Source organism: Pongo abelii, chromosome 3 (assembly GCF_028885655.2).
Source record: "Pongo abelii isolate AG06213 chromosome 3, NHGRI_mPonAbe1-v2.0_pri, whole genome shotgun sequence".
Lineage (NCBI taxonomy): Eukaryota > Metazoa > Chordata > Mammalia > Primates > Hominidae > Pongo > Pongo abelii.
The window spans coordinates 55259950-55287506 of NC_071988.2; the positions used below are offsets into that span (position 1 = coordinate 55259950).

The window sequence follows — 27557 nt, forward strand, 5'->3', positions numbered from 1 at the left end:
GAGTGCAGAGAAAAGTTGTTGTATCTATTTAATAATGTTCAATACGTTTGTCAGATATAAGATCAACATGCAAAAATCAGTATCATTTTCTTACTTAGCAATAATAAACTAAAAAAAAAAGGGAAATTAGATATCATACCTAATAGCAACAAAACAAAAAGAATCTATACAGAAATTAACCCAGCAAAGAATGAATGGACATTAATGGAGAAAAATCTTAAAAACCTATAAAAGGATATAATGGAAGGCCTCAATAAAAGAAGATATAGACATGTGTATGAATGGTATGACTTAACCTCATAAAGATATCAGTCATTACAACATAATCCATATATTTAATGTAATTCTAATTAAAAAAGACAAATATATTGAAAGAATTTTAACAACTGATTCTGAAATTTATGTGAAGAAATAAAAAAAATTCCTGAGTAGCTAAAACAGTTTTGCAAGAGATGATCAAAATGGGAGGACTCGCCCTACCAGATATTAAGCAAGTTCTAGTAATAAGGTAGTAATGATAGAAAAACATAAAGTATGTCCATGGAACAGAAGAGAAAGCACAGAAACAGATTTAATGTAGGATACTGTGGTAGCATCAATGTTCAGAAAAAGGATGGATTATTTAGCAAATGGTGTTGGAAACTTAGCTCATTACATAAAGAAATGGAAAATATTCTTCAAAGAGATTAAAGATTGTAACAAGAATTGTAAAACTGAGACAAATAAAATATAGAATAGAAAATAAAAGGACGGGCGTGGTGGCTTATGCCTGTAATCCCAGCACTTTGGGAGGCCGACAGGGTCAGATCATGAGGTCAAGAGATGAAGACCATCCTGGTCAACATGGTGAAACCCCATCTCTACTAAAAATACAAAAATTAGCTGGGCATGGTAGTGCGTGCCTGTAGTCCCAGCTACACGGGAGGCTGAGGCAGGAGAATCGCTTGAAACCGAGAGGCAGAGGTTTCAGTGAGCCGAGATCATGCCACTGCACTCCAGCCTGGTGACAGAGCGAGACTCCATCTCAAAAAAAAGAAAAAGAAAAAGAAAAGAAAAAAGAAAATAAAAGGGAATGAAGGGAAAAATAGATTTTTAAATTCTTAGTTTAAAGGATTTCAGTTAAAAAACTTTGAAAGCATATACCTTAGAGGAAAAAGTTGATAGTTTATATATTATAAATTATATACTTATTTATATTTGTACCAAAAGGAAAAATTAACAGAGAGGTAACAGACTGGAAGAAGATTTTTGTAATAGCAAAAACATTCAAAATGTATATCAGCAAGTAAAAGAAAAAGGAAAGGGAAGCTAAAAGAAAAAAGTGGAAAAAATTAAAACCATTAAAAAGAGAGAGAGAAAATCTAGTAGAAACAAATAGGCACACAAGTTTTACTAAAATGTCCCTGTGTATATTAAGGGATATGCACATTATTAAAACTTACAGAATGGGATATCTGGCAATTTTAGAAACCTTTCCACAGCTAATTATGCAAGATGCAGTAAATTCAATGAAGGCAGAAAAATCAGAGCACTGTGATGATGAAGACTATTACAAAGAAAATGTGCTACCTTTTGAGTCATATCTTGGTATGTATAATATATTATCTAATATTGTCAATACTTGTGCTAATAAATTGTTCCTTTTTATGCTCATGGGTTATTATCTTAATCTCATAATTAAATAGTTTTAAATTATAGCCTTAGACTGTCAATCTCAGTTGCGGAACAAAGAGGGTTTTTGAGTTAGCACATTGAAGTATCTGGTTTAAAATATCAACTTCCATAGGCAGCAATCCAGAGTATTGCAGAATGCATGCTAAAGTAGTACATTTATAAAAGTGCCAGGGACCTTGATGACAGACCTTTTTAGAATACATAGCTGTATGTAGTGGAGAAAACCAGCAACAATTGGTTCTCAGCCAAGAGAAAATTAGATTAGGAAATTTTCAAGTGAGGACTGAGCGGCTCAAGATGCTTAACACTCCACTATACTGTCTGCACATTTTAATTACAAATCCATCGATTTAATACAGTCTTTTGTCTTAGGTAACTCTGACTTGTATACTTTCAGCACTTTTCAAATGAGGTAAAGAAAAAATAGCATTTTAAAACCAAGTAACACTCCTGCTGGAAACCACCGCTGAAAAATAGGAGAATGAGAAAAGCTGAAATCTGTTACCTTATTGTTGTTTTGCTTAAAGGGGAGGTATTTGCTTGGAATTTGGGGAAACTGATAAGCACCTGGAGTATGGTGACACGTTAGGCATTCCATTTGTGTAATCCACTAACCTTTGTGGTGATTAATTTGCTAATCAGTGATCATCTGTGGTAACTTCAATGGTAGAGCATTTTACAGACTCCTTTTACGAACAGTGGTAAAATTGAATAGCTTGAGCCATGATTCTCAAGATTTATGTATAATAGTATTTTCTGGAATTTGGGGAGAATGTGTATGTATCTAAAGCAAAGCAGAAGTAGTGTTCTCACCCATCTACGGGGCTTTTCTATTGCTAATGAGTGGGATTCTATTGCCCAAGATTGTAAGCGACTGCATGAATATAGTAAGTAATGAATTTAGGCAACAAAAAATATAAAAAAACTTTTATTATAGGCTATTCCTTCCACTCTTCTGACATTTTTGTATACTTCCTAGACCAACTAATTTTCTACCATTTCCCTTTCTCTCCACAAATTATATCCTATCCTTTGAAACTCATGGTCCAAACTCAACAAATTCCCTTATATCCTAAACTTCATTTTTGGGTGTTTCTGTCACCTACTGCTTTTAAGTGAAATTGTTGCCCACTGGCAGCACTTTCCCTGAGGAGCACACAAACTCAAAGGATTGGTTCGCTCCCATCCCTCAGGTGGTGGAAGTGCCATCACCAGATCATGATTTCCCCAGTGTAAAAATCCCAAAGCCTCTGAGATTTTGCCATGAGCTATTTACTGCTATCTTCTTGTTTTGGTATCTTAAACATTCCTAGACCTCTTTTTCTTCTGTCTCTCCATCTTTTCACTGCATTATCACCCAATTCATGTTCATACCTTCCCCCATGACCAGCCCAGATACTATGACCATTTACTTTCTTATATCCCCTCTCCTCTTTAATGATTTGAAAAAAACACACACACATTGAGGTAGCTGAATAATGCTGAAGAAAAAACAAAACAAACAAACAAAAAAAATTTTTTTTTTTTTTTGAGACGGAATCTCCCTCTGTCACCAGGCTGAAATGCAGTGGTGCGATCTCGGCTCACTGAAACCTCCACTTCCCGGGTTCAAGCGATTCTCCTGCTTCAGCCTCCTGAGTAGCTGGGACTACAGGCAAGCACCACCACGCCCAGCTAATTTTTGTATTTTTAGTAGAGATGGGGTTTCACCACATTGGCCAGGATGATCTCGACCTCTTGACCTCGTGATCTGCCCACCTCAGCCTCCGAAAGTGCTAGGATTACAGGCATGAGTCACCATGCCGTGGCCGTTTTTTGAAGACATGTTAAATTCATAACAACAAATTTCTTTTCTTTCTTTTCCTTCCTTCCTTCCCTCCCTCCTTCCTTCCTTCCTTCCTTCTTTCTTTCTTTCTTTTTTGAGATGGAGTTTCACTCTTGTTGCCCAGGCTGGAGTTGCAATGGTCTGATCTTGGCTCACTGCAACCTCCACCTCCCAGGTTCAAGTGATTCTCCTGCGTCAGCCTCCTTACTAGCTGGGATTACAGGTGCGTGCCACCACGCCTGGCTAATTTTTGTATTTTTGTAGTAGAGATGGGGTTCCACCATGTTAGTGAGACCATGTTGGTCTTGAACTCCTGCCCTCAGATGATCTGCCCTCCTCGGCCTCCCAAAGTGCTGGGAATACAGGCGTGAGCCACTGTGGTGCCCAGCCTATAACAACAAATTTCTAATGGCAATTAACAATATCTGAAATGCCAATCATACTTCCCCAGTGCATATGATTTCCCATTCTCCATAAGGAATATTTCACAATTCGAAACCTCTTTCCCATCACAACTCCCTCAGCTGAATATTTCCTAGTTTCTTGAAAAAATTGAAACAATCTGACAGTCACAAATGTTTGCACTGTCCAAACCTGTCAATTTCTTGTACAGCTCCCAAACTCATCCCCAGCTGCTGCTCCCTTTGATTCTTGGCTTCCATGACATGACGTTTTTACATTTACCTCAGTGACTTTTCTTCCCAAGTCATCTTCACGAGAACAATATTCTTTTTGAGTAGTTTCACTCAGTAATTAACTTTACATACTAATAACGCTGAAATCCCTGTCTCTCATCCTGAGAAGATTACTATACACTAAGATGCCTCATAATTGCATTCTGCTGGCCAGATTTTATATTTCATAATTTAAAATATTAATATAATCATAGATGTTAAACACAGGGCCCTTAACGATCATTGCTATCCAGTCAATATTAGGATTAAAGCTTTTTGAGCATGGCCTAGAAAATTATCTAAACTGATATGTTTACTGAAATGACAATCTCTTAAAAATTAAACACATTTTACTAGATTTATAGGTATGCAATTTGATGTGACAAGGACTACATCTAACAGTTAAGTAAATGGACAGTGAAGCCAGACCGTCTGTTGAAATCCTGGTTCTGGCACTAACTAGCTCTGAGGTTTGAGGTGAGTTAATTAACCTCTCAGAAACCTCAAAGGATTATTGCAAAGATTAAATAAATTACCACATGTAAAGAACTTAGAACAGTGCCTAGCACATAGTAAAACGTCAATAAACTATTCTTATTATTTTGCACACATTTTCCAAATAGACACAATATTTAAAATTCAAGTTGATGTTTAATCAGGAGCAGAGATTACAGTTGATATGAGGGCAGAACCAGGGAGCACCTGTCTTTTACTTCAGAATCTATGACTACGTTTTCAGTATGTGACTCAAAATACAATGGAATGTTTAACTTCAATGCCTCACAAAGTTTCACTTTATCTCCAAGAAGCTTTAAAAAGAGGTTGGTTTGAATTTGGAGGCCCAAAGTCTTTCAGTCTAACATCACTTATTCAAGCTCTCACAACAAATTGTTTAAGTCAGCAAATTTTGGTCAATTTTCATATAAAATTATATATATTAATACATATAATCATTGTACTAAATAAAGCCCTCAATATAAAATAAGTTGTGTCATTTTAAAGAAAGCTATGTTAGGAAAAAAAATTTATTCCTAGTTGGTTTTTGTTATAGCAGCCAAGCCAAACTCCTAAAAACCACAAGATTATGTTATCAAAGAGATTTCATGTTTATTTCACTTAGGCTTTAGAAGAAATTGTATTTTCTGATTAAGACTTTTAAGAACTTTGACTTTAAGTAATAACTAACTGGAGAAAAATTGGCTTTTATATTTTAAAAAAGTTTTGTTCATTTTTCTTAAAACTGTATTCAAACAAACAAAAAAAGACATGCTCACAAATAATTAGAAAGAGGTTTATTTGATACAGATCCAGACATACTATGCTAAAATATGACGCCTTCGGATTTGAGAAAACAGCAAAAGTAGGAAGGTCTCTTTGACATTCCCCTCACCCTTCTCCTCAGAAATAGACCATAAAAGAATTCTCTGACCTTTCTCTCTGAAGTAGGTCATTAGACCCTTACACCCCAGAGATAACCGCCCTATACCCAGAGGAAAGGAACATTTCTATACTTTAAGACATAGAGACACCCACAGTAATATGAATAAACAGGACTTGCTAAGTTCTCCTCAGTTTATTAACACTGAATCGTAACCTTTTGTCTTCCAATCATATTTCTCTACATATATCCACTTCTTCATCAAACTTAGTAAAAAAAAATTCCCAAGTTTCACTGTGTTCCTTGAGTCTCCATTTCTGAAAGCTCTCATAACATGTAAAACTTGTAATAAATAAATCTGTATGCATTTATCTTGTTAATCTTTAGTCATAGGAGTCTCAGCCATGAACCTAGTGATGGGTGAGAAAAGACATTTTTTTCTCCCCTGTGGAATCAAATACTTTATTTTTGAATGTACAGTTCCAAATCCTATTTCCTGTGTAGTTGTTTAGGAGCTGAAACTACACTAAAATAAATAAGCTAAAAAGTTTATGAAGTCATTTTAGGATATTTTTGAGTTTTACCTATAGCGCATGAGATTCAATTTTACAAGTTGGAAATAAATATCATTAAAGATATGTACATGGTTTTGAAACTTTATTCTAAAGTTTAAAATCCAAGGTAAATAAATAGCAATTACCTTTTAAAAGTGAATAAAAAAGATAAAAACAGAGTAAGTTTTAAAAATTTTATCCCCGAATCATAACTGGATTCCTTCACTAATATTTTAATGATATAAATAAGACGAATTCTAAATATTAGAGTGAGTTCTACCTCGTAAAGAATTTGAAGACAGATAAATTACAATAATTATATGTTCCCATTTTCATAAGACTTCATTAAATTTTCATTACGTAGATACAGCCACAGTAGCATATTAACAATAGAATATTAGACTTGATTTTTTAGAACTGTTTCACAGCTTAAAAATATAGAAGGATAATCCTTTCAGGGAAATGACATTCTTATATTGTTCTTTCACAAATATATTTTCAGACATAATGTAGGGTGAGATATTTTTAAAATAAAATGTTTTTATAAGAGTACTATGTATTCATCACACTAGCTTCTGAAAACTCAAGAGTGAAATGGTGTAATAAAAAATAAATATTTGTTCTTTGTACCTGATTCCTGGCACAGAGCTCCTAAAGCCCTTGGAATCTTCCATGTGCCTTCTGCATAGTAATGAGATGACTAGGTGTGTTGATGGGGAAGGTGTGTGGCAAGGCGATGGCGGGAGGCTAGATAACTTCAGCATGGGGCCTCGTTCCCAGAAGGACCAAGCTAACATTAAAAGGGTGGAATGTTCAGCCTCCTCTCCCCTCCTGCACAATCACTGGGGAAAAAAGGGGGGCTGGAGATAGAGTAGCCAATGTTGAATCAATCATGCCTATGTGATAAAACCTCCATAAAAACTTTCAAAGAATGGGTTTCAAGAAGCTTCTAGGGTGGTGAAAACATCCACATGTGTGGGAGGGTGGTTTCCTGGAGAAGGCATGAAAACTATGCCTTCTCCTCCATACCTTGCCCTGTGCATCTCTTCCATTTGGCTGTTTCTGAGTTGTAGCCTTTATAATAAAGCTGTACTCAGAAGTACAGCACTTTTCTAAGTTCAGAATTGTTCTAGTAAACAATCAAATTTGAGGGATGGTCATGGGGACTCCTGAATTTGTAGTGGCCTGAGCAAAATGTGGGCATCCTGGGCACTCCACTGGCACCTGCTGTCTAAAGTGGGGGCGGTCTTGAGGGACAGAGCTGTTAATCTGTAGGGTCTGCACTAATCCTGGGAGTTAGTTTCAAAACTGAATTGCATTGTTGGACACCAGTTGCTGCTGGAACACTGGTAGATGTGTGAAAAAATGGCATGTATTTGGTTCAGAAGTAGTATCAGAAAATACCATGCAAATGCTTAAAAAAGAAAATGTCAAATTATGCATAATCCTGGCACTAAAACATTATCATTATTAACTTCAGTACATTTCCATTTAGTGTCTTTTTTCTCTATATATAACCATTTATTTCTGACAAATAACAATGAGTGTACATTTAATGTCCAAAAAGGTGTATTACACACAGCTATTTTATAAAGTACGCTTCATAAAATTTTATAGTATATAACTCTATATTTTATTTTTAGAAAGATAGTTAAATAAAAAATTATAAGGTATCAGAATGTGTGCCTTATTATTGCTTGAAGGAAATGAATTGTGTTGCTTAGGTAATTTTCATTGACAAATAATTTTTCTCCAAAACATATAATTTATTTAGTTTCTTAAATTCATGAAATTACACAACAAAGCTACTAAATGTGTTTGACATCTAACTGATTTTTATTTGTTAATAAAGCCTTTGGACAGTTGCCTTTTCTAGAAAGCATATACAGTCATGTGTCATTTAATGATGGGAATATACTCTGAGAAATGTGTCCTTAGGTGATTTCATAGTAGTGTGATTATAGAGTGTTCTTACACAAACTTAAAAGGTTTAGCCTACTACACATCTAGGCTATATGGTAAAGCTTATTGTTCTTAGGCTATAAACTTGTATAGCATGTTACTGGGCTGAATACTGTAGGCAACCGTAACACAAAAGTATTTGTATATCTAAACAAATGTAAACATAAGAAAGGTACAGGAAACAAATGGTATTACAATCTTATGAGATCACCATCATATGCGTGATTGTCATTGGCTAAAATGTCATTATGCAGTGCATGACTGTATGCCTGGATATGTGTGTATCTATTTTGATTATATATATGCATATATATGTATATTCGTACCTATATATACACACACATGCATATATACATATAGATATAAATATTTTATAATTGGAATACTAATTTTTAACCTGTGAATATATTACTATATATTAATATGAAGGGAAAAAATAGAAGATTAAAACAACTTCATAATAATGTTATATTTTTCAATATTACATAATTCTTTTCTAGATAGATAAACGTTTTTCAACACACTGAATACTTATGAACCATGATAATTTATTGCATTACTTTAAAAGAAAACATCTACTGGTCAATAGGTTAGCAGGTCTCAGTCATGATTTTATCACACAAAGAAATAATGGTATTGCCTGTGTCCTTCTTATATAAGATCAGCCTTTGCTTGTACACTATATCCCATACTCTTTTGCCTACTCAAGTGTAGATGCCAGATGCCATACAATTTCCTCTCTCTTTTCAATATCAACTAATTGTGTATTCTTACCAAATTAGAAGGAAGACACTGTAACATATCTCATGCTTAAAAACAAACCAATTATTATCAACAACAACAACCTCCCCAACCTAAGATCTCTGTCCACTACTACATTTCTCAGCTCTTGTTTACAGCAAAAGACTTGAAAAAATTGTCTTTACCTGTGGTTTTTAACTCCTCCCCTCCCATTGTCCCTTCACTCCACTCTAATAAGTCTTCATCAACCGCTCTGCCAAACAGCCTTTGTCAAGTTCATCAAAGATCTCCATGTTGCTAAATTCAGTGGTCAAGTCTAAGTTCCCACCTTATTTGAAAAGCTAGATTCACCTAGCTTCCAGGATCTGTAGATTTCTTCCTATCTCACTGGCTACTCCTCCTCAATCCACTTTGCAGGTTCTACACTTCTAAGATCTCTAAAAGTCAGAGTGTCCCAGGGTTACAGTCCCTAGTCCTCTTATTTTCAGTATCTACCCTCAATCTCAATATCTTACCCAGTCTCACGGGTTTAAAATAAAATCGACCCTGACCCATTCTCCCAAGGTTGTCTAGGTTTGAGGAGTGGCCAAGGGATGGCTGGTTGGGAGAGGTAGAAGGAGCTTGGATGTGTGGGGCACAGTGTCCACATAACTGTGCATGAGGCCCCACACGTTGTGGTATCTAGCTGGAGGCAGGAAGAGAGGGAAGATAGGCAGTGAGCCAGGAGCCACATCCTGGCACGGAACTCTAAGATGTCAAAGGATTCTAAACTCACACTTGATCTTCCAAGTGGTTTTGAAGGTGTATCTATCACCAGAGGAGGTTAGGAGATATATATATATAATCATTTTGTCCTCTTGCCCTGAGCTCTGCAAATATTGAGAATGTCCTGTTCCCACAGCCCCTTTGCCAGACCTTTGCTTTTCCAGATTCCCTTGCAGCCGGGAGTGGTCATTTGATTCAGACATGTGATGCTAGCAAGGGGCTTCTGAGGAATATTTTACACCCTGAACATGGGAGAGAAGCCCATGAGGAAAGGCTCATGAAGAGAATCCCTTCTCTTATCTCTTCTTTCCTGCTTTTGAATGCAACCAAGAAAGGATATAATGATGCTTGGAGCTGAAGAAGTCATCCTTGGACCACAAGATGAAACAGTGAATGACAACAGCCAACATTCCGAGGATGATGTAAGACCTTTGGTCCTTGTTGACATTATTGAGCTTTTGAACCAACTCTAGAACACTTACTTCTGAATTTTAAGTTTCATATATCACCAGTGTCACTATGATTTAGGACACCATAGTGATCAGCATTTGACACTTCCAGCAGTGGCCATTCTAACAGAAACATACTTTTTAGTGACTGGTGAGAGAAATTAGTTTGGCTGGAAAGTCACCATTTCAATTGTTTGCTATATCTTTATGCCGTTTTCACTGTTGTATTTTTTCCAAATCATCTCACTTTTATTTTCTTAATGTTTTAAAAGTAAATATATAACTGCCTTAAATTTTAGAAAACCAGGATAATTTGCTATTATAGAAAATAATAGATATATAAAGTGAAATCAATACTGAAAATAAATAAAACATAAGTAACACTAAATGCAAAAATAAAATAAAATCTATACATTGATGATTCCAAATTGCATTTTCAGCTTTCACTACTCCAACTTCCAACTCAGTATCTGCACTGAGATGTCCAGCAAGTCATCTTGCAAAAAAAAAAACAAAAAAAAATCTGTCCCATCCCCAAAAGTGAACCCTCCACAGTTTTCCACATTTCAGTAATAACCACTCACTGTTCTAGTTCCCCAAGCCAAAAACCTTGGAGTCACACTCCACTCCATTCTCTTAGAATCTACATAAAAATGTAGGCTGGGCTCGGCGGCTCAGGCACTTTGAGAGGCCAAAGCGGGCGGATCACCTAAGGTCAGGAATTCGAGACCAGCCTGGCCAACTTGATGAAACTCCGTCTCTACTAAAAATACAAAAAATTAGCTGGTCATGATGGCACATGCATGTAATCCTGGCTACTTGGGAAGCTGAGGCAGGAGAATCCCTTAAACCCGGGAGGTAGATGTTGCAGTGAGCCGAGATCATGTCACTGCAGTCACTCCAGCCTGGGCAACAAGAGCAAAACCCTTTCTCAAAAAAAAAAAAAAAGTATGTATATATTATGTGTGTGTGTGTGTGTGTATATGTGTGTGTGTATATATATGTATATATGTGTCTATATATGCATATATGTATATATATAAATAAAATAAAAACTAGCAAATTCTGTAAACTCTGTCTTTGAAACATATCCACAATTTTCATATTTCTCATTTGTTGAATAAATTAATAAATAAGGATAAAATCAAATCAAAGTTCATAAATTAAAATTAAAATAAAAATATGTGAATAATATGGAACGCAAAAGTTAATTATTATAACTATTCTCTGATTTATTCTACTCTTATGAAATCTTACTCTTCACCATTTGGGGGAAAAACTATAGTCTTATGAATAGCTAGTTTAAATTAATTCAGATTTTTAAGCATTTCCATAGTCTGACTGCACATTTCTTGTGGGATATAAAGGTAATCTGAGTCTAAGCTCTATATAAAGAACAGAGAACCTGCTAATTTTTATGTTTTCTTTATGAAGAAGACATTTTCCCCTTAGATAGGTTTTTAGACTTTCTCATCCTTAGATAGCACTTGACTCTCCTATATCTGATAGAAACCTAATTATTTTGGGGAAAAGTGAAACTATAATTTGATCTCAAGGTATAATGGAAAACAATTCTAGTGTGCCTATGGCAGTCATCCTTCAAACCAGTTTTCTCAAATGTGAGCTTCCAGTCAACAAAATATGTTAAATACACTTATGCATAAACTCTGATTCATAGAAAGATCATATGGGAATTTTAATGCATTTTAAAGAAAAGCCTAAAAAGACAGCAGCCCTTTTTACATTTCAGAAAACTTAAAACTATAGCCTAAAATAAAGGATACAATGAGATGGACAATAACATTTGCAGAATGAACAGCTTTTTGAATCAGTGACTGAAATTCAGTTTTCAAAGAAGTGATTGCTAAATGCATTTAAATGCTAAAATTAAGGCAATCAGCAAAGGACCCACTATTACCTTAGGAAAGTCTCAACTTGTCTGAAGCAAGTCTAGTAGTGTCATTAAAAATACACAAAGCTCCACACAATGTCATTTGGATTGTATTACTCTTTAAATACACTTGGATCGCTTATGACATCGTTATGGTGATTTCTAGTAATGTTTAAACACAGATCAAAGAAATAGAGGAAGACAGAAAAAATGGGAAAACAGACAAATTAAATTCACTTTCAGAATTCTCTTTAAAAATGATTCTATTTTGTTACAATGAATAAAATAGATGTATTATTGTTTCTAACTAATTCTTAAAACTAAAGTGTTCACAGTATATACATGGGCATGGAGAAGTACATTTGATTTTTAAAATTTGGGAAAACACATCTTCAGTATAGCATGTTGACCTAATAATCTTTTTTACAAAACGTGTAACAGTTTTTAAACATAATTTCTCTAAATATTTAAAATAATTAGAAATCTGTAAAATCTTGATTTTAATTGAATAGCTTTGATGGTGAAAGACAAACCATGATAGAGATATAAGCTAATATTTTTGTTTGCATAGACAATTTTGAGCCTCCTTCTTAAAAATAAAAATCAGTATATCAATATTTTTATCAGTAACTAGTATTTTGAGAATAAGAAAGTTCTAAAAATTTTCCTCAAACTCATCCAGAAAACTCTGCAATTGATGAAATTTTTACTATACAACTCAGAACTAGATTTACTGTTCTCATAAAGGTTTAAACTTTTAAGTTATTGCTTTGACTACAGTATAGAAATTAGATAATTTTAGAAAGTAGACTATATATATTTATTATTAACATTAAGATGAATTTTTTCATAAGTATGTACATTATATTAATGTGAAATTGAAAAATTAAAGCATTAAAATATTCTTGCAATATTGTTGTATTTTTCAGGAATATGTCCATTTGATTTTCTGCCTTTACTTTTTTAGACCTCAGTCACAAAGTACTAATATAATACTCATCAAGCTGAATGTAATTCTGACTTAATTGTTTTTACTAACATTTAGACACATGTTTCTTAAAGTAAAGGTTACCTTCTTAAGAAATACAATAAGTTATTATGGATACTGGTAAGGTATTTTACTATTCATCCCTGAAGCTATTCAGAAGCCTTCTCAGATTTCTTAGCATATGGCAGGTGTCCAAGCTCACTGAGGATACTATTTTTTCCTCCAGAACTAAGAACAGAACTAGCTATTTATTAATCAAATGAGCATTCCTCCCCTGGAGCCAATTCTTTCATAATAGGATAAGTTTGGCTTAAAAAAAGAAAGGATCATATCATGCATAATTCTTCATGATACCATATGGTAAACAAAGCCAGTCAAATTCTAATGGGATTTTGATAGAGGCTGGGCAAAGCTTCACCATTAAAAACACAAGGAATCAAAGGCAGCAGGGCATTTCCATACAGAGTGGTTAAAAATATTCAAACCATCCTGTATGGGCAACAAATTATATGCTGTATTCTTTACATATGTGATTTCATGTAATTATCACAAAGCTCTATGAAATAGGTATAATTATTCCCAATTCAGAGGAGAAAGTAAGACCCAGACCTCTGATGTTACTTGCCAAGGTCGTGTAAACATCACAGGACTGAACAGAAATTCAAACCCAACTGGGTTTGACACTCAAGTTATTACTCTCCTTGACCCTTATGTCTTCCTTGACAATTAGAGACTAGGGAAGAAGAAAAAAAAGTAAAAGGTGTATCTTTAAGCAAATACTTGTTTAAACCATCTGACAGAGTCTTTGCCAATCTATCACTCATATAAAACCTAAGGAGAGAGACTAGAAATCAGAAAACATGACCCGGTGACATCATAAGTCTTTATGCAGAAGTCCACTGATGAGAAGGCACAAAGGGACGGATACAGAAAAGCAAAGCCTGGTGGATTCCGTGTTCCCTTCACATAGGCACCAATGTTCTTTTCTACATCTTAAAATGGCCATTATTTCATTTTTTCTTCAAAATAACTTGAGATGTTATTAAGCAAATTATTTTGAAATACATTTGTTAATTAATATTTTTCAATAATAGAAGTGGGTGATTAGAGAAACTATCAATTTTTATTTTGAAGGTAAATGTTAAGAGAGTTCTAAAGGCTCCTCACAAATGTTTCACATGTCATAGTACTTCAGCCATACTGTAAGTTAATTTTGTGCTGGTAACAATTCAATAACAGGTTTATTCATATTTACATATACTATTTTTTAATTAGGTTAGAGTTTTGCTATGATTATTGTAAGCACTGATTTTGACCTGTCAGAAACTCAATGAGAAAATTCAAATGATTGGAATTCTTTCCTCTAACTATAATTACCTATTTGGAAGAAAAAGAGACAAAGGACAAGTAAGCAAGCAGCAAATAATACAGGCATGTATTATTTAATTTTAATTACTTTTTTAGTTAAATCCAAGACTTGGCATACCTCATTTCCCCTGTAATCATATTACCTATATTACTTCACTCTATTTTTTATTATTTTTTTCCAGAGAATTCTTTAACATAGTAATGATCCAACCAATTAAATGTTCTCTATTAACATCAAAAGGGGTTTTCTATGATGACTTGAAATAAATTTAGAATTTTAAAAAGTTAATTTTTAAGATAATAAAATAATAATTTAATTAATTAGGATAAATAGGAGTCAGCCAGTCATAGCGTTACGGAAAAGAAAGTGAGTAGAGAAACAGCAGAGGTAAGATCTGAGGCAAAAGAGAGCCTATCTAGAATGGCCAGAGGGCCAAAATGCACAAAATGAGGCTGAAGAAAGAAAACGGCAACTAGATCGGGGAGGTTTAATGGGCCTTGGCAGGAAGTCTGACCTTTAGTTAAGAGTAAATGGGCTCTTTTGAAGAGCTTTTACCTCAGAGTGTTGCATGATCAGATTTAAGTTTTTCAAGAGATCTCTCTAGCTGGTGAAGGCAGGGGCAAGAACTGATGTGGACAGAGAAGTTAAGAGACCACTGCAGTGATTCTGAAGATGATAGTGGCTTAAAGAAAACAGTGGCAGTGAATATGAGGAGAAGCAAACACATTTTAGATAAAGGAGATATATGTGTGTGAAAGAACGTGTATAATCAAAGCAACAAATACTTGGTAACTGAATGAATGACTTGTTTTAGAAAGACACTGACTTCCAAAGGGCTTTACGTGGTGATTTTTTATTCTTAATAAATTGAACAAGGGGGCCTGTCTTGTTCACCATTTTACAAAAATTTTTGAAAAATACAGGTAAACATTAACTTTTATGCTTTCCCCAATATACTAAAAAAAAAGTTTTCCAGATAAATGATACTTATATCTTTAAAGCGAACACTCTCACATTTACCACACCATTTTGAATACATATTATACAGAGCCTTATTCTTGTTTTAAAAAATGCCAGATTTTCATTTTTACTTAATGTTCAAAATCATTATTACTCTTCTTAACTCCTTTTTTCTTTAGCAATTATGCCCTGCTGATTTCTTTACAACCACTTCTTAAATTGTTAATATAATGTATTTTAAATAAAAATGAAATTTTCTTCAGATTCTGGAAAAGATTAAGGAATATTTTCTGGAGATACCTTTCTTGTTGTTTTTCTTCAACATGTCCTGTTATCCTGCCAAAGACTATCTTTCCTACCTCATTGAGGAGACTAGGCAGAAATCCCTCAATTCACTGAGCTACCCCAGTTTCACCAACATATCTGCATCACACCTATTGTTATTTATTCCACCCAGTCTCAGTGGAAACAGATCCTCCTGTTTGGCTTCTTTTAGCTTACTGGAAAAATGTCCTTCCTGAAATCCAATGTAGTGGAATTGCTCTACCACTGTTCTGGATCACATTCTCTACACAACCTCAGATCAGAACTATAAAAGTAATTCTCCTTTCCTATATTCTTAATTTCTCTATCACTGGTTCTTTTCCATCAATATATCTATATTCATAATTCTTTCAACTTAAAACCATCCTTGGCCGGGTGCAGTGGCTCACGCCTGTAATCCCAGTACTTTGGGAGGCTGAGGTGGAAGGATAGCTTGAGGCCAGGAGTTCGAGACCAGCCTGGGTAACACAGTGAAACCCCATCTCTACAAAAAACACAAAAAAATTAGCCAGATATGATGGTGCATGCCTCTGGTTCCAGCTGCTAAGGATGCTGAGGTGGGAGGATATCTTGAGCCCAGGAGGTCTAGGCTGCAGTGGGCTTTGATGGCACTATTGCACTTCAAACTGGGCAACAGAGCAAGACTCTACCTCTTGAAAAAATAAATAAATAAATAAAAATTAAAACAAAGAAAAAAAAATCCTCTATACCCCTTCTAACAACTACCCAATTTATCTTCTTCATTTACTAAATTTTTAAAAAGCATCATCAAAGGTTTATGTTCTTCTGCCCATTTAATGGTCAGGTATATGTCATTATTATACCCATTTCAAAGAGAGGAAGCCTCAGGAAGATGAAATACTTTCCAAAGAATATAACCTAGAAAACAGTTTAGACATAATTGAAATTAAGATATTTTCATTTAAGACTTCATTTGCTTTGTAATATAAAACTTGATGCTACCAATGCCACTAAATGTAATTATTGATTTTTTTCACATTTAATTATTTTTCTAAACAATGATATCATAAAGATTCACCCACATTACCTAAAGAAATACCTATGAACATTATACAAACAAATTGATATTTTAAACTATGTGACAGTACTAAATACAAATCATAAAGGTAAGCAAAAGTCTTTACCTTTTGTTGAATTAGACAAAAAAGTAAAAAAGAAAAAAAAATTACCTAAAAAGTGTACTTGAAATATAGGACAAAGAGTGACCCTTTTTGCTAATTTATAACCTAATGCTACATAAATGTTAAAGTCTTATTCCCTTATTTCTGAGAGTATTTAAATACATAATATAAATAATAAATGAAGTATTACTTATGTTTCATTTTATACTACAAAATAGGTACAAAGATGTAATTTGTGCTAACGTGGGTAAAAGTACAATATGATAAATTTATGTGCCTATTTAATTTATGCAAATTCAATTTCATCAGGAACAAATAGTCTAAGAAACCAACACTGTACTTTAGAAGGACAGTTTAATTGTACATAATTAAACAATACAATGACTATTATCTCAACTAAGTAATATTGAGAATTACAAAAGACTATCACTCATTGTAGATAATTTCTATTTTGCACCACTATATTTTAATTTTTCTAATTCCTTGGTTATCCTTTTTATTTAATGTAGACAAATAATTCCTTCAACAAAATTAACTACTTAATGTCAATACACCTTAGTCACTAAAGTCTTTAATATATTACTTTATTCTGTAAACATTCATTGAGGGTCTACTATGGGCCAGGAACTGTCAGGCACTGAATGTAGAAAGATGGAAAATGGGTGACATAATTGCTATCTGAGGTAGTTCAAGGAGAATGTCAGTAGCGCAGAAAAGTCACAGATTACCTCATGAAACTTCTGAAAATACATTCATTTAAGTAAAAGCATTTAATAAATATAACACTAGCATAGGCAAATTATATGAAAATGCAATTTAATATATCATATCTTAATAACTAATATGCTTCTAAATATTACTATCTTTCTAAAATATTATACATTCCAAAGAAACGCGATAATTTTTTTGTTATATCAAGGACTGCAATGATTTTTCTTTTCAGAAAATGTAAATTAGCTACTTTTTTTGCCGTGTAAAGTACTACTACTGTTGAAAAGTAATGTGAATATTTTCATATTTCTGCATGGCAGAACTTTCTGAACATACAAAAGTGGAACTTGGGTTAAAGAACAAACTTTCAAACTTGAAAGATGATTAAATAGATATAGATTTCTGGAGAGATTTAGCTTTAGCTCCCAGGAGGTTAAGTGTTAATATTTCAAAGGGAGGTAAAACTTAGAGCCATATTTTTATATTACAAAGTATCTGTTTACATTAGGAAGGTTTCTTTATCTCTCTCAGAAGGGGATGGCAGCCATCTAACAGCTCCTGTATAAATGCCCACATTCATAATTCCAGGGTTCCTCTGCTGTGATGTAAAATTCCCCTTTTGGTACATGCAGGTACCACCATCTGGCTCTCATCACATTGCTCTGGAGGGGGAGATGGAGTGTGAGGAAGTGATGTGGTAATTACTCTAAGAAACAATAATCAGGCCGGGCACGGTGGCTCGCGCCTGTAATCCCAGCACTTTGGGAGGCCAAGGCAGGCGGATCATCTGAGGTCAGGAGTTTGAGACCATCCCGGGCAACATGGTGAAAACCTGTCTCTACTAAAAATACAAAAAGATTAGCCGGGCGTGGTAGTGGGCACCTGTGGTCTCAGCTAATCGGGAGGCTGGGGCAGGAAAATCGCTTGAATCCGGGAGGAGGAGGTTGCAGTGAGCTGAGATCGCACCATTGCACTCCAGCGTGGGCAACAAGAACGAAACTCCATCTCAAAAAAATAAAATAAAATAAAATAAAAAAGAATAACCTGCCCTAAATGGAAACGTTGTGTTTGTTTTCAGGACACAATGAATATAGATATTTAACACTTATCATGCTCCAAATTAGAATTTAGGAGAAAAAGTATCTTTGAAAACAGAACTTTATTATACTTATTTTCAGGCAGATCAAGTCACTTTGATAGTCAATCAATAATCTTATTCAGCAAACACAATACACCATATTCTTTATCCTTTTGTCATAAGATTTTGATATAATAGATAGTTTAGAGTATAAATGTAACGCAACCTATAGAAAACAAAAATAAAAATCACTTACTTGATGTTATCAAGACAGCCTGATTCAGGTTTCAGTATAGCAGTATGATGAAACATTTTATATAAAGCAATCCCAAGGAAGATTACATTAAGCTGGAATGCAAAAGGTAGTGTTATGTAGCATAATTGGAGTAGGAACAAAAAAGCAAATTTATTCTCTGTAACAGATGAGTTGCTCTGGGAAATTAGGTCTCACTACACTTTTAAAGGAATTAGATTGTAGATGACTGCCTAGTGTTTTGGTAAAGGCAATAAGCCAGTTTTGAGAACTGGGATACTACTGAGTTACAAAGCACTATTATGTCTGCTATGCCAAATCACACAAATACAAAATCAGCATCAGCTGGAATGATGCTGTGGAAATTTTGAAGCAATTCAAGGTCTAGTGTATGTCGAAACAAAAACAATACTTTTTTAGGTGTGTTACTATTTCTACACTCTGAACATTTATCTAAATTTATTATTTAGTGACACATTTTCAAATACTGTATCACAAAAATACAAATACTAAAATCAATATATTTTTGTGTAGCTAATTCAAAAGGATTATAAAATGTTGTTTAAATTCTGATGCTACAATAAATGAGGACTAAAGTAAAGGAAACCCCCAATGGTATTGTCATATCACTGGAAACAGAAAGCATAAAATTTGAAACAAAACAAAACAGAAAAACAGAAAGCTCTCATGTAAACTTCATATATCACACACAAGTAAACTGTATAAAAAACCACACAGTGAGTTGCCCTTTACCACTTGATTAATTTATGTATTCCACAACTTGGCAATAAAAGCCCTCCTGAAATACTCTCAAAAATACATGTTTGCAATACTTTATCAATCATCCCCAAATCCAAAAAATCTGCAAAATGAAGGTTGTTAAAAAAAAAAATCCATTCAGTGGCCAAAAAGCCTAACATGAAGTAAATCTATGTGGTGGGAAAACCTAATTTGAATTGACATAAGGCTGTCCATGGTCTTTCCACTATTTGCTCTTAACTTTCCTTTTTTTTTTTGTTGAAATACTGTATTTGATTACAGAGTGCTGCCTAGTCTCCACTGTGAGTATTTGTTGATGTGTTTGATTTTGGGTAACTGCCTATTCCTCACTAGGGTTATTGTGTATTATGCAATATATGTACCATATTATCTTTCCAAAGTCTGAAAAATTTCTGATTCCAAAATACATCTTGTCCCAAAGATTTCAGATAAGAAGCTGGAGATGTATATTTATCCAAAGTCAATAAGCTAACATTTTATTCACAAAATGGACAGCAACTTTGTATTTTTAAAATGATAAGTATATAAGCAATTATACTAACAGTTTTATCTAAATTAAGTTAATCCATTTTTGAAATCAGAATATTATGGATCTAAAAACAGAAAAGGAAGCATGATTCCAGAATGCATGCTTAATGTGATTGTGCCATTCTCAAGTAAAATGTTAAAGTTTTGCTTTTAAATTTTAAAGTTTTCAAGATTCATATAAAAAACAAAGCTGATAGGAACAGTCAGGTGTTTTCCCACCTTTCTAAGTTCTGTCAGTTCCCAATTCAAATTATCCAAAAGAAAAATAATGGAAATACACTGTTTTCAACCTTTGAGTCATCCTTGTTCAAATATCTATAAAACCAAATGGATTATGTTGGATTGGACCCTTGAGTAGCTATAACACTCGATAAGCTTTTGCAAATGAATATTTTCTTCTCCCACCAGTTTTGATTAACTATTTTACAACATAAAAGTAGACTATAATGAGTGTTTAATTGCTTGAATTATGTAGGGTCAAATAAGTACATGCTTTCCCCAAATTAACCTCTGTAAATTAAAGACAGTCAGTACTGGGATAGTGAAAGTTTTACTTCTTGAGCTGGGAAACACATAGTTAATTAGGAATTCTTACCATAATTATCAAGGTTGCTGGTCCTATAAAACTCCAAATGAAGTAAGTGTCAAGTCGGAGCCAACATCTGCAATGAAACACAAGGGAGAGAAGGTATTCAAGGACTGGGTATGGGACATACATCAAGAGTGAGCGAGTGACAGAGAAGAATGTGAGCTGCAAAGCATTCCACTGGGAGACAGGAAATATTACATTGCTTGTTCATTTAAATGCTGAATTATGTGCCCAATTTCTGACAGCACTATTGATGGAGTAAGATAATTACCCCTGGAGGAAGCAGGAAAAAATGGCACTGGGCCTATTTGCTAAGGCCTTTTGTGTCTGTCATAGAAACTTAAAAAAAAAAAGAGAGAAAGAAAGAAAAAGCCATACACATAGCCATTAAATCAAGTAGCTTTTAGCTATCCTTTTCTCTCCAATTATGGTGCTACATAACCTGTCTATCAGCTGTCAGGCAAAGTGACATTTTCCTGTCAAGAAGATCTGAGTAAATGCAGTACAAAGAAGAAATAAATTTGGTATCAGAAGATTGAAGTTTAATTAGGTTGGGCAGCCGACCTTTGAGATTTCTGGAGTCTTAAAAAGTGCATTGTTACTGCTCATACTTCTGAGGTTGCAAATGATCCTTAGCATCCCATGAAGCTGATTCATGATCCAAAAGTAAATTATTAATCACTTAATTTCAGCTACATTTAATACTCCCCCAATTTTTAAAACCTCTGGGAAATTACATTTTCATTCTTCAGGATGACAGGAAGACAAAATAGAAGTGACTAGTTATGAGAAAGATTAATGTAAATTTTGAACAAATTACATTTGATGTTAAAAATAATATCTTGAATTATTTGCCATTTTGCCATAATTGAGGCATCAGAAGAAAATGACGCCAGTGGTAAATATTCAAGACTGGTTTGCTATATAATATAAACATGGAAATCCTAAATACTCAAATATTTCTGTGATTATAAAAGTTGCTTAAACCTAAGCAATAATGGAATAACAGAAAAACTATTAAGAAGGGAAATTAGAAATGTCTATCAAAAAAGTAATGAATAAATACAATATTTTCTATTCATATGATGAAATGTTATAAAACAGTTAAAAAGGAGGAAGTAGGTCTACATATGTCAATAGGATAAAAAAAAAAAAGAAAAGTTGGGGGCTGGGTGTGGTGTCTCACATCTGTAATACCAGCCCTTTGGGAGGCCAAGGAGGGCGATTCACTAGAGCCCAGGAGTTTGAGACCAGCCTAGGCGACATGGCAAAACCTTGTGTCTGCAAAAATTAGCTAGGCATGGTGGTGTGCCCCTGTAGTCGCAGCTACTCAGGAGGCTGAGGTGGTAGGATCACTTAAACCCGGGCGGCTGAGGCTTCAGTGAGCTGAAATCACGGCACTGTGCTCCAGCCTGGGTGACAGAGTGAGACCCTGTCTCAAAAAAAAAACAACAAAAAAAACACCGAAGTTGAGTAAAAAAGTAAGGTACAGAATCTAAACTATATCAAATGTGTATATAATATACTGTGTATATATACATGTTAAACATACACACACAGACATTAAAAACTACACACAATATATTTTTGATGGATATATATATGTTATTTAATGGAAAGAAAAAAAAATCAAACTCATGTTAGTGGTTGCCTCTCACATAAGGGTAGAGAGCCCTAGAAGTGAACAAAATGGGCTTTAGCCATATGTTTTAGGTTAGTAATTACTGACAGCAAATACACTAAAATGCTAACAGTTTTAACATCTGAGTAATGGAGGCAATGATGTTTATTATGGTTTTTGGCTCCTTTACTTTGCTATAACTTTTAAACTTATTTTAAGAGCTAGATTTTTAAGCAAAAAAAAAAAAAAAGCCTTGAACCAAAACAGATTGCCTACAAAAAGCCCATTTTAAAACAATGAAGAGGCTAGCCACAGTTGCTCACCCCTGTTATCCCAGGACTTTGAGAGGCCAAGGCAGGAGGATCGCTTGAGCCTAGGAGTTCAAGACCAACCTGGGCAATATAGTGACCTCATCTCTACAAAGAAAAGAAAAGAAAAAAAAAAATAGCTGGGGATGGTGATGCACGCCTGTGGTCCCAACTACTCGAGAGGCTGAAGTGGAAGGATGGCTTGAGCCCAAAAGGTCCAGGCTGTGGTGAATCATGAACCCGGCACTGTAATTCAGCCTGAGCAACAGAGCGAGGCTTCGTCTCAAACAAAAACAAAACAAAAACGAAAAACGAAGTCTGGCCTTCTTCTATTAAGTTAAATCCATGTAAACTAATTTCAGTAGAAGTACAATAGGCACTCTAACAAGAAACTGACTACAAGTTCTCATTTTTTATGTAGACAAGATAATTTCTTTATTCAAAGTAAACACAATAAACCTGTTTGAAAAAATGCTATTAGTGAAGCAATCAATGCTTAGTTAAACACCATTGGTGTGTTTGGATAAGTAGTTACCCTTTTGTTGTGATGGTGTTCAAAAAACTTGGTCATATGAAATAGAAGTGTAGTGCTAAATATAAGCAGAAACAAACCATAGAACTCAAGGTAAGAAATATGAACATTGTCTTCATTCTGACCGCAGGCTAGCTTGTCACCAACGTAATAAAAGAGAGAGAGAGAGGGTGTATGTGTGTATGAGAGAGAGCGAAAAAGAGAGAGTGACAGAGAGAGAGAGAGAGACAGAAAAGAGACTCTTGGGGAGGGAAGATTTTCAAAGGTCTCTCTAAGTTCTGAACAAAGATGGTAATTGTATTTTCCCTCAGGGTAGAAACAATGAAGGAGGCTGGGCACGTGGCTCAGGCTTGTAATCCCAACACTTTGGGAGGCCGAGGCGGGTAGATCACTTGAGGTCAGGAGTTTGAGACCAGCCTGGCCAACATGGTGAAATCCCGTCTCTACTAAAAATACAAAAATTAGCCGGACTTGGTGATGCGTGCCTGTAATCCCAGCTAATCGGGAGGCTGAGGCAGGAGAATCTCTGGAATCTGGGGGCAGAGGTTGCAGTGAGCCAAGATCGTACCACTGCACTCCAGCCAGGGCGACAGAATGAGACTTCATCTCAAAAAAAAAAAAAAAAAGAAAGAAAGAAAAAGAAAAAGAAAAACAAAAAAACAATGAAGGACAAAACCAAAACATGGACATTTTCCCAGACTAGATCAGACACACACACACACACACACACACACACACAGACACACACACACAACTGCAGCCCATGAATGCTGCTGAAATTATAGCAACATGATATAATAGTAATAATACGTTTTAAGAATGACTTAATAATACAGCTCTCGTTATTTTGTAGGTCAAATAAGTTTTCGAAAGCTAATCTGAGAACTAAAACACATTTTCAGAAAAAAAAAAATGTGCTTCACAATCTTCTATAGAAGATTATTTTACAAGTTAAGGAATCTAAACAAATACCTTTAATTATATTATTAACAGTTGTCTTGGACTAAGGGAATTTTAAAATATTAAATAATCTCACCAAATGTTTTGTTGAAGTAAAATTATAGCCTTGCAAAACTTTGCTTTTTTGAAAATGGTCTCAGCTTAGCCAATGCTTTATTTGGAAATGTGCTTTTGGCATAGTGATCTTTTCTAAATGTAAAGGAGCATTTCAAAATGATTATTTTTATTCTTTGAGAAAAAATTTTATATCTATTTGGTAAAATGGATTTACATTTCCTTTGGAATTGAACAGTGAAAGAGGCAATATAAAATATGTAAAATGTACTTAGTAAATCATCCCTCCATGAGGGCTGCTGGGGCTTTACTCTCTTCTGGAAGGCTGTGTGGCAAGAATCCCTTTTCTAATTTGATTGCCATATGGCCACACCTGCTGTTGTTTCTGGCCACATGCTGGCTTTCTCAAAGCCTTCTGTATTTCCTCCTCTTCCTATTAACTACCTTAAAAATTTGCATGATTCCTGTCCCAGTTCACTGTGCCTATGTTAAAACAATTCACTCAGCCTTTAAGGTGGAGAAGAACATTACGTGGGGTGTATATATACATGCCTGAGCACATATATCCTACCTCAGAGTTTTATAAGTCTGGCCATTCAATGACATTTAGATACAAGGTAAAAACACTGGTTAAGGTGAGACAAAGCTAGAAGAACAATTTATCACACTAAACACACTGAAGTCCAGCTGGTGAATGGTAAGATAGACCCACTATTGAAGAATACAATTTATCTGAAAATTGCCTTTATCTACCTAGCAACATTTAATTTGTGAAATTAGTAATTTGGATTGGCCATTCACATTTAATTTTTAAGATATGGCAATTTCTTTTTTATAAATGAAATTCAATCATATGTATATCATCTATACTATGTTTATAAAAGTACTGTAACAGAAGACATAAGAGACTTGAGAAAACAAGTGCATTCTGACCACACTCATGTTTATTTTAGGCAATAGTAAAAACCTTCTGATATTAGATGTATTCTGTAACTCAAAGAAACAATTGTCATATACCACAAACCTTGACTTGACCTCCTTTTCATTTATCTAATACAACTATGTAATTGAAATTCATTTTGTAGCATAATTTTTTTCAAATATTAAAAGTAACATGTATTGCTAGATATATGATGAAATCTTACTGAATTATACAAGTTTATTGATTTCAAAACTCTAAAGAACTGGTGTTAACCCACAAGAATAAGTAGTCTTTCTCCTTGTGAATTACTCTATTTCAAAATATTAACCAAAGTTTTTTGAGGTAATGTAAATTAGCAATATGTTTGTTGCACTTTCTACAGGATGCTAAATCACAGACTGAATCCTATTCTTGATGAGTATTAAATGTAACCAGTAAACAATCTTTGGCTACTATTAGATCATGAAATTCACAAGGCTTAATCATATCAAGTTGTTTATGAGAATTTTAAAATTATATATTCCTTTTCTCTGTAACATTTGCCGATATTGCTATATTTGTAATATATATACTTATATATAGATATTTATATGTAATATTATAAATATATATTTATATGTCAATAGATATTTATATGTAATATTATAAATATATATTTATAATATTAATGTAATATATAAATATATATTTATATTAATGTAATATATAAATATATGTTATATATTTATATATTATATATATTTTTATATTATATAAATATATATTATATATTTATATATTATATAAATATATATTATATATTTATATATTATATATTTATATATTATATATTATATAAATATATTATACATTTATATATTATATATTATATATTATATATTTATATATTATATATATATTTTATATTATATATAAATATATATTATATATTTATATAATATATAATATATAATATAAAAATATAAAATATAAAATAAATATATATTATACATTTATATATAAATATATATAAATGTATAATATATATTTATATATTACATTAATATATAAATATATATTTATATATTACATTAATATATAAATATATATTTATATATTACATTAATATATAAATATGTATTTATATATAAACGTATTTTATAAATATAATGTATTATATTTTTATATATACGGCAAGATTGAGAGAATAAGAAAGGAATAAACTGGGCAAGAAAGAAGGACAGAAGAGAGAAAAGGGACAGGTATATACGCCAAGCATAATAAATCTAGGCCTCAGCTTATTGCATAATATGATTGCTAGGAATTTTCTTAATGCCATTTTCATTGCAGCACATTCATACATCTAATGTTGAAATACTTTGCAAACAAGTGCATGAATTTTTAAAAAAGGTTGATGGAGTGATACAGGGATGGAGTGCAATCAGTGGTGGTCAAGACTAGCTTTTGAGGTTCTGCTACAGTTTTGGATCTTAGAATTAAACACTACCTCTAATATATCAAGAATAGATTGTGTTGTCTTTACTTCCTCAACATGTTATATTTTTTAAAAGAGTTTCATTAATTTTTTCAGCAAAATGCATCCTACATTCTATGATGGACTATAAAGATAAGAATTATAGCTATTATAATTTATTAATGCTACTAAATGTTGAGTGATTGCCATGGTCTCATCTTAGTAGAAGATGATATCATAAGAATTGTGTACAAGAAGCCCCCGTGACACAAGTTTACCTATATAACAAACCTTCACATGTACCCCTGAACCTGAAAGTAAAAATAAAACAAGAATTGTAATTACTACTCTAGTAAATGGTTGCTTTTTAATACAATCTATTTTATAATTGAAAACAACGTTGCTGATCATGTTTGTATTTCTTAATTTGTATCAGCCAAATAATAGTACCAGTAATAATAAAAGTTCTAATTTAATAAATACTTAACTATGCTAGACATAGATGTCTAGCATATATTTTACATATATACATACTGTTTCCATACATACATACACGTTATGTATATACATACACTGATTCATAAATCGTACACACACACACACACACACAGAGTTTCAAACATCGGAAGAGTCTTGCAAGGTACTCCCACTTTACAGCTTAGGAATGTGATACTCAGGTAAACCACCCACAGCCACACAGATAATAAGTAGCTGAGACTGAATTTTATTCTAATCTACCTGACTCCAAACTCTCTGTGGCTACTAGATGTTTCTCCAGAGAATAATGATATAAGTTATAAAACAACTAAAGGTGTAGATTGGTTGATAATTATAAATTCTCAATGAGTAGGTGAGAAATTTATATGCTGTATATAATGCACAGATTACTGAAACAGGTCTCAAGTCAAAATATCACATCTTTCTAAATATAAGGTCATCTCGATGTTAGTGAAACTTTTAGTATTATTAAATAGCTTCACTGCAATGTGATTTATATATCATAAATCATTTATTTAACAGAGTATAACTCCAAGGTTTTTAGTATATTTAAGAGTTGTGAACCCATCAGCAT

The 27557-nt window shown here is 33.5% G+C and overlaps 1 protein-coding gene across 50 annotated transcripts in view; it reads right to left on the reverse strand.

Annotated features, from left to right (window-relative positions):
• The window catches only part of ADGRL3 (adhesion G protein-coupled receptor L3), an 858853-nt gene that overhangs the window by 60782 nt on the left and 770514 nt on the right, over positions 1 to 27557 (reverse strand). For all 50 annotated transcript variants that reach the window (XM_063723430.1, XM_063723427.1, XM_063723423.1 and 47 more), the window contains 2 exons: positions 20642 to 20708; positions 18742 to 18833 (listed from right to left, as the gene is read on the reverse strand). In XM_063723430.1, coding sequence (XP_063579500.1) covers positions 18742 to 18833; positions 20642 to 20708 — 159 coding nt within the window. The remainder of the gene's footprint in view (positions 1 to 18741; positions 18834 to 20641; positions 20709 to 27557) is intronic.